Source organism: Triticum urartu, unplaced genomic scaffold (genome assembly GCF_003073215.2).
Source record: "Triticum urartu cultivar G1812 unplaced genomic scaffold, Tu2.1 TuUngrouped_contig_5659, whole genome shotgun sequence".
In the NCBI taxonomy this organism is placed as follows: Eukaryota; Viridiplantae; Streptophyta; class Magnoliopsida; order Poales; family Poaceae; genus Triticum; species Triticum urartu.
This window is the reverse complement of record NW_024116351.1, coordinates 42-8,283: the sequence shown is the minus strand read 5'-3', so window position 1 is coordinate 8,283 and position 8,242 is coordinate 42. Positions and strand designations below refer to the sequence as shown.

At 48.3% G+C, this 8,242-nt stretch overlaps 1 protein-coding gene across 1 annotated transcript; it reads left to right on the top strand.

The window, feature by feature from the left end:
• The first annotated feature begins 4,054 nt into the window (after window positions 1–4,054).
• Window positions 4,055–6,320, top strand: LOC125529519. Its single transcript, XM_048693930.1, has one exon. It carries the CDS (start codon window positions 4,091–4,093, stop codon window positions 6,284–6,286), a length of 2,196 nt encoding a protein of 731 aa, XP_048549887.1. The 5' UTR covers window positions 4,055–4,090; the 3' UTR covers window positions 6,287–6,320.
• Window positions 6,321–8,242: the final 1,922 nt, after the last annotated feature.

The following is an 8,242-nucleotide window of genomic DNA, read 5'->3' as shown; positions in this document are numbered from 1 at the left end:
CACACACACACCAACCGCTTCCGCTTATATGCAGGGCACCACAGCCGCGAGGAGGAAACCCGCGTATTTCCGGGTTGTGGACGGGATTTTGCCGCGCCCTCCAAAAAAATTTTACGGGCCGGGGCGGAATGTTGGGTCTGATCGGACAGGTTTTTTGGTTCCAACCCACATTTTGATGATTATTTTGCAGGTTGGGCCAGGATGCGGGGTCTGCTAGAGTTGCTCTAATAGCACCAACCTAGTGTCGAGACGCAATACAAACCACGCTCGGCCAATGCAATCAGTGTAGTATACATAGTGACAGAGGATGAAAAGTGGTTGACTATTGTAGTGGCCACTTTGGTTGTGGTGGAGATGTTCCCGTCGACTACGGGGCACATGTGGTGACTTTGTCAATCTTAAAAGGGTATGTCGGCCCAGTCGTTCGGAGGTACTTATAGGGGTAGGGTCTGCGTGTACGTTTTTATAGAAATGAGTATATACGCGTATATATGAGTGCCTACATCTATACTATGTGCTAAAAAAAATATAAAAATGTATAATTCATAAACCAATTATTAGCGAACCACATGTGGTTGGATGGTTAGATAGACAATAATATTCTGAACTCATCAAGATTCAAGTCCTAATGTCTGCATTTATCCTGAATGTATTAAAGAAACAATTATTAGGCGCGCCCCCTCCTTGCCTTAATAGCAACATTCTCTCGTAACAAGAAAAAAGAAGAAGAACCATCATCTAATAATTTCCAAAACTGGCACGCATTGTCATGCACGCAAGCAAGAAAGTAGTCAAAGTACCACATTCAAAATGCCTCCGAGCAAAGCTTGCATAACGAAACTGCTGTGCGAACGACACGGCATGCACGACAGCGGGACAAAAGCTTTGCATAATATCACTGCAGTCCTATAAGAGCAACTCTAGCAGACCCCGCATACTCCCAGCCTGTAAAACGTATTTGCAGTTTACAGAAAAACGTTTTTGTGAATAGGTGCGGACGGCCACAGTTGCAGATCCTGCATAATAGATCCGTAAAAAAAGATATTTCTGGAATATGCTTTTTTTATGGGTCGGCTTTGCGGCGTCTGATCTGGCGCAGCTTCTCACAGCCCGCAAAACTTAAATTTGCACCTTAATTTGATCTAGCATAATGCATTTCTTTGCTTTTTCAACAATATTGGATACAAAACACATCACCAAATCTTTGCTAGAATAGCAAGATAAAAGAAAACAAGAACCACAAGTATGCATTTTAGAAAATTTCCAACTTCCATAACTGCTCCCACTAGTTGGACTAATATCTTTTCCATGCATTCGTTGTTGATCTGTGGATTCTTGATTTTGCATTCTTCTTTCTTCATCTTTGGTTTGAAGGAAGTAGACGTTGCTTCCCCTCTGGTTGCACATACAGTCGCATCATTGCCTTTGATTCTACTAAGGAGTGCACCAACATCTATTAAGTTTCTTTCTATCAATAAATCAATGTATTGGCCTTCTCAAAACCAAAATGAGCATCCATCGTCCTACACAAAAGAATGACCATGTTTGAAATGAGGATCCGCAGTTGAACTAAAGAATGAGCTATCAAATGAGCTACCGCAAGTGCACGTACCCCGTCGTTTTCGCATTTGAAGAACACCCATCCGGGGTGCTTCGACATGCCCGAAGTTAGCCGCAGCATTGTCCGTGTGCAGTCGTCGCACTATATGAGCGGCATCGGCAAGCCACAGAGATGATGCACGAGCGCCGAGCCCGGTGGACGGCCGAACGAATCCATGCCCGCAAACCGTCGGCGGCGGCGGGCGGACGAACCCGAACCTGCATGCGGCGATGCGCCCTTTCTGGGGCTGCGGAAGAGGCTTCCCGACCACTCCATCGCTTGGCGCAGCAACAGGCGACCGGAAAAGCCAAATCCGGCGGCCCACGATGAAGTGCCGCAGATCTGCAAATCCGGTGACCCGTCGACGCAGGGGGGAGGAAAGGTCTCGTGAGCGTGGCGGCCTTTCGGCGTGCTCCTACCGGCTGCTTTCGCCAGAATCATGGGCGGCGGCCCGGCGGCGGCGCGAGGGGGGGGAGAGGTAGTTGGTGGGGAAAGTGTGGGCTGAAATGTCCCCCCACCACCAACCGCTTCCGCTTATATGCAGGGCACCGCAGCCGCGAGGAGGAAACCCGCGTATTTCCGGGTTGTGGACAGGATTTTGCCGCGCCCCCAAAAAAAATTTTACGGGCCGGGGCGGAGTGCTGGGTCTGATCGGACAGGTTTTTTTGTTCCAACCCACATTTTGACGATTATTTTGCAGGTCGAGGCGGGATGTGGGGTCTGATAGAGTTGCTCTAATAGCACCAACCTAGTATCGAGACGCAATACAAACCACGCTCGGCCAATGCAATCAGTGTAGCATACATAGTGACAAAGGATGAAAAGTGATTGACTATTGTAGTGGCCACTTTGGTTGTGGTGGAGAGATTAGCCCCCCCCCTCCCCCTAACACACACACATGTAATATATCAAGGTTAATTAAAATATTGAGTTTAGAACTAAACATTAAAGTCTTATCTTTCCTTGTTGTCCATCTACAATGCAAAATTGAGACAAAAATATATTACATGAATCATGCTCATTGTCCATGCAGATAGTATACTTACTCCTATGCACGAGTGGTATCCCAAAAAAATTGCATATCCCTAACCCACTGAGGTTACCTAGTGAACCAAACGCCTATGCTTCGTGTAATGAAAGTGGCAGTACGACAAGTTTGTATCGGGATAATTCTGATACTACTGCATGTGTCACGGCCTCTAGAAGAAAACTCTAGTGGTACTGAGGTACCTTGACATTTGAATTGTTCAGGTTCAAATTTATTTATTGATTTTTTCCATTATCTAGATAGTTTTATCACTTCTACTGCTACTCCTATAGTTCGTAAACCAACTATAGTGCGTTATTCGTTATCCAATGGCATATCCAAGAATAAAAATCTGAAGACATTAGTCGCGGCCCCTCCTTGCTGCCTTAATAGCAACATTTTCTCGTAACAAGAAAAAAGAAGGAGAGACATCATCTAATAATCTCCAAACGGACACGCACTCTCACACACGCAACCAAGAAACCATCACGTTCAAAATGCGTCTGATCCATCTCCTAAGAAAATAAAAACTCCTTCATCGCATGCATTTACTTGTAATAAGCTCTACTAAGCTATGAATGCACCTCCAATCATGAAAGTGGCAGTACTATGAGTGTTGTAGCAGGATAATTCTGTTTTTTTAAGGTGTAGAGCGATAATTCTACAACTATTTTATGAGGAGTTGAGGACATAAATTATGGTGGCATATGGATATAGATGCCTTATGAGAAAAAATACCTTGACGCATCTAACTTGTTTTTTCTTTCCAACGCAAGCTATCACTAGTGGGCCTCATCAAGCAATACACATGCATGCCATGCATCTCTACTTTTCGCTTCAACTTTTCCAGTTTTTTACATTGAATCACACTTATCCTCTCCAAGCGTCCGCCTCCTACTGAAGATCCCGCTACACTCTCCGAACCTATTTTTTTCGACATCCAATCCTACATGCCATGCGGGACATCATATTGAGGGCTGTGCATTAGCCATGCCCTAAGACATCATTGCTACTTTTGCCAGAGAGGCCATAAGAAGGAGAAAACTCTTACCATCGATACAGGTGGTACGGTGATCCCTCATCATTTTTGAACTGTTGAGGTTCAAATTCATTTATTATTTTTTGCTCCGTTCTAAAGAGATTCATCTCCGTAAACCAATTATTAGTGCGTTATTGAATGGCGGATCCAAAAAGATAAAGAAATTAGGTGCAGCCCCTCCTTGCCTTAAAAGCAACGTTCTCTCGTAACAAGAAAAAAAGGAGGAGCTCCAAACTCACACGCACTCTCATGCACGCAAGCAAGAAACTACCACGATTCAGAATGCTTCCGAGCAGAGGCTGAACTGCATAATATCACTGCTATCCTATAAATAGCATCGACCTAGTGCCGAGACGCAACGCACACCAAGCTCGGCCAGTGCAACCAGTACGCTACGTACATACTCCTTGTGTGTGTGAAACCAATGGACCGTCGCGCTACCTTCGCTTCCCGGAGCTTCGCCGCCCCGAGCATCCGCATCAAGATCCCCGACCAGCTGCCCACTCTGTTCGAGCCGCAGAAGGCCACGCCGAACCCGCGCACCACCCGCTCCCGCACCACCGCCGATGATGCATCACTGTCGCCGGAGCGCCGTCTCACCGTGCTGGCCCTGCAGCTGGCCGTGCTCGAGAAGGCGGCGAGCCGGCTGGGCACGCTGGCCTTCATCTGGGCTACGGTCGTGCTGCTCGCCGGCTTCGCCATCACCCTGAGCCCAACCGACTTCTGGTGCATCACGGGCCTTCTCCTCGTCGAGGGCACCCGCATCTTGGGACGCAGCCACGAGCTGGAGTGGCAGCCCCACCAGGCCAGCCGGACCCGCCCCGCCTCCCGCGCCGCCGTCCGCGCCTTCTTCTGGATGCAGCTGCTCTCCGCGTCGGCGTGCGTCTCCCTCTCCCTCGTCCGCCTCATCCACCAGCACTACGGCGGCACCGAGGACGCCCGCTCCAACCGTGCCGCAGCGCTCAACATCTTCTACGGCCTCGCGCTCGCCGAGGCGCTGCTGTTCCTTGTCGAGAAGGCGCTATGGGAGTGGAAGGTGGGCCACCGCCGCCTCCTCCAGGGCGTCGCCGACGACTGCAATCTCGCCGGTGCCTACGGCCAGGTCGCCGTACGCCGCTTCTTCTACGACTCCTACTCGCGCTGCCTCAACGGCAGCATCTTGGATGGCCTCCACATGTGCCTCGTCTCCTACGCCGACGACCTCATCACTGCGGGCTCGCACGACGAGCAGAGCCTTGGCGCCGGCATCCTCGTCGCGCTCGCCGAGTCCGACCGCTTCGCCGAAGCCACGCTCCGCAGGATCGGCGTCTCCGCGCCCACCATCGAGCGCCTCATCAAGATGCTCAGCTGGAAGGACTCCTCGGAGCGCGATGTCCGGCGCTCGGCGGCCGTCGTCGTGTCCATGCTCACCGGGAGGAAGCTCATCCTGCTACAAGTCATCGGCATCTCCTGTGCCATCGAGTCCGTCGCGTCGCTCCTCTACGCCGACCTCGACGAGCTCAACATCCTCGGTCTCTCCATCCTCAACAATCTGGCGCACGACCACGACAACTGCGACAAGATCGGCAAGACCAGGGGCCTCCTCGACAAGATCATCTCCTACTCCAACATCGACCATGCGCTGGCGACGACGGTGCCCGGGGACATGAGGATCAAGGCGGTGAAGCAGTCGCTGCGCGTGGTGAAGAGGCTGGCCAGCACGATGGGGAACACCGGGAAGCTGCTCCGACGGGAGCTCACCGACATTGTTTTCACCGTGAGCAACGTCAGGGAGGTCCTGCAGCGGCACGACAAAGATGTCCAGTTGGAGCTGCACCAGATGGCCATCGAGATACTCACGAGTCTCACCATGGACGATGAGGCCAGGGAGATCATTGGCGAGACGGGGAGCGTGATCAGCGTGCTAGTCGCCATGTTCTTGCCTGCGGGGCTTGCGACGAAGGAGTGTCAAACGACGGACGCTGTCCGAGTGGAGGCCGGCGAGGCGCTCGCCATGCTGGCTCTCGAGAACAAGAAGAACTGCGGGGAGATCATAATGGCTCTCGGCGGAGGGGTCTGGCGGCTTGTCGACGCTCTGAAGGACCCCATCGTCGCAGTCGGCGCCGCAAGGATCATGCGCAACTTGTGCTCCTACGCCGGCGACGAGTGGCAGATCCCGCTGAGAGGGGTCACCGCCGGCGCCGCCAAGGTACTTAGGTCCATCACGGTGGAGAAGGCCAAGGTCCTCAGCATCTTCATCGGGCTGGCGGCGCAGATGCTCCCGTACATGGAGCCCGGGGAACTCGGCGCGAGGCTCGCCGCGGCGAGGGTAGTGGACACGGTGCTGGCAAGGACGCTGGTGCAGGTGCTGCGGGACTACAGCCGCCCGTCCATGGATGTACCCCGGATCCGGCGGTACACCATCGAGCTCGCCATGGCCATGATGCGGTTGGACGCGCGCTACGTGGCCCTGTTCGTGGAGCTCGGGATGGAGAGCGAGCTGAGGTGCGTGGCGGGGACCACCTCGCAGCTGGAGTGCTTCAACGTCTTCTCCGGGAGCGTCGGGCTCAGCCGCCGCGCCACCAGCGTCCGCTCCCTCGTCACGTCGGCGTTGGAGCTGATGAACAAGGGCCGGAATTAAGCCCTAAAACCACTATATATATACACCTGCACACTGCGAGCTCCTGCACTATTTGTCTTTCTATTGCATTATGGTTCGTTATGTTAACATTATTATTGTGTATTCGTGTATCATTTCACACTACTCACACTATGGAGTAGTTCATATATACTGTAAAAGAACTACATAATTCCGTGGTATGTTATGTATACAATCAATGCAATATGAATTTATCTAGTACTACTCCGTATTATAAAATCTTAACAGGTTAGAACTGGATGAATAATTTAACACAGTCTCTCTTTATTTAAACAGTTTTGCTAAAGCACATTTAGATGTGCCATAAATATTGCACATCTAAATCATATGTCATTGATTTAAACTCTCCAACCCCTTTATTTATTCATTGAAAACCAACAAAGAATCAATTATATACAAGTAAAGAGGAGATGGCAGACTGGCAGTAGGGGCCAAATAACTTAACACAATTGGGAGATGCCCTAAGCGAACGCGCGCATCAACTGTATACAAACTGTTGCATTGGACAAAGTTGCTGAATATGGCGCTCCGAATGCATTAATTGGAACAGTTTTGCTAAGTCTCAGTCGACTTAGACTTCGTTATGTCTCAGTCGATGTTATATTTCATTGATCTTGCATTAAGATTTGTACAAAAAGTTCTTTTCAGTTTTTCCTTTTTCTTTTCATATACTATATCACTTGGCTGAGACTTGGTTAAGACTCAGTCGACCAAGACCTAGACACATCCTGGAATTGGCTTGAACACTCTGACCAGATCCTCTCTGTACTGAAACCGGTGAAAACCACGAGAAAAAGATGTTTTGAAGTTTCAAAAAAATTTGAAAAAAATGTGGGATGTTAAGAGGATGATGTTTTATTGCCACACAAAATTTCAAATTAAAACACATTACAAGATGTGAGCTATGAAAAAGACAAAATCAGCGTTGACTAGTGCCAAATAGTAATGTCACTATTCAGGGCTGAATTTGTCTTTTTCATAGCTCACATCTCGTAATGTTTTTCAACTTGAAATTTTGTGTAGCAATAAAACATCACCTTGTTAACATCCCATATTTTTCAGATTTTTTTGAAACTTTAAAATATGGTTTTCACGAAGTTTTCATTGAATATTGATTTCCATATGATATTCTTCCTTTTTTCTGCCATTGCTGTGAGACGCCAGCTTTGTGTTTTCTGTGAGAAAAAAACCTACTGGAACTAACTACTCACTTGTGTATCCCAACCGGACCGGTCCCCTTCCATTATTGGAAGTGGAAAAGAAGTGGGAGCAAGTTGAGAAAATATGAGGATACAACTAGTTCTAGACGAACCCCATAAACTATTTTCTAGGATCTTTTTTAGCAATTCAGGAAAAAAGTCAATAATCTTCGATACCTTTTTCAAACAAACTTGACATGTCGGCCTACTCATAAAAAAACGTACAACAAAAGAATCCCCATAAAGAATCTGAGCATAAAAACAAATTGTCCATGACAATATAGAGTGACTAGTACCTCTAATATAGTGTTGATTTTGACTTTATCCTGTACAATATAACGGAAGTCATTTCATCCCTAAAATTTTTACATGAGTGTAACATTTCATCAAATTTGTTGCCAGCAGTTTTCATTATTTTTTGACCATTTTTAAAATTACTAACTTAAAAAACGGGTTCATATGCCCCCATGTTCCATTCGTTCCATTCCAAGCGAGTTGGTGCAAAAGAATGAAACCAAGCAATTGGTTGCCAAGAAAAATTAGGACAAAGGGATCTCCTTATAAAAGAAACATTGCACCAACATGTTTTTCCTCGAAAAGGTGGTTATACCCCTGACCACTATATCATTTGAGATGCACACAAACGTTTTGTTTGGTTTTTACCAAAAGGCGGTACAAGGTAGCAACTAGCAAGTCTGAATAAAAATGGCCACAACTGGGAAACACGGGCATATATGAC

What these genes read in the sequence shown, in the direction of transcription:
- LOC125529519 (XM_048693930.1), top strand. Translation starts at nt 4,091, where the DNA reads ATGGACCGTCGCGCTACCTTCGCTTCCCGGAGCTTCGCCGCCCCGAGC.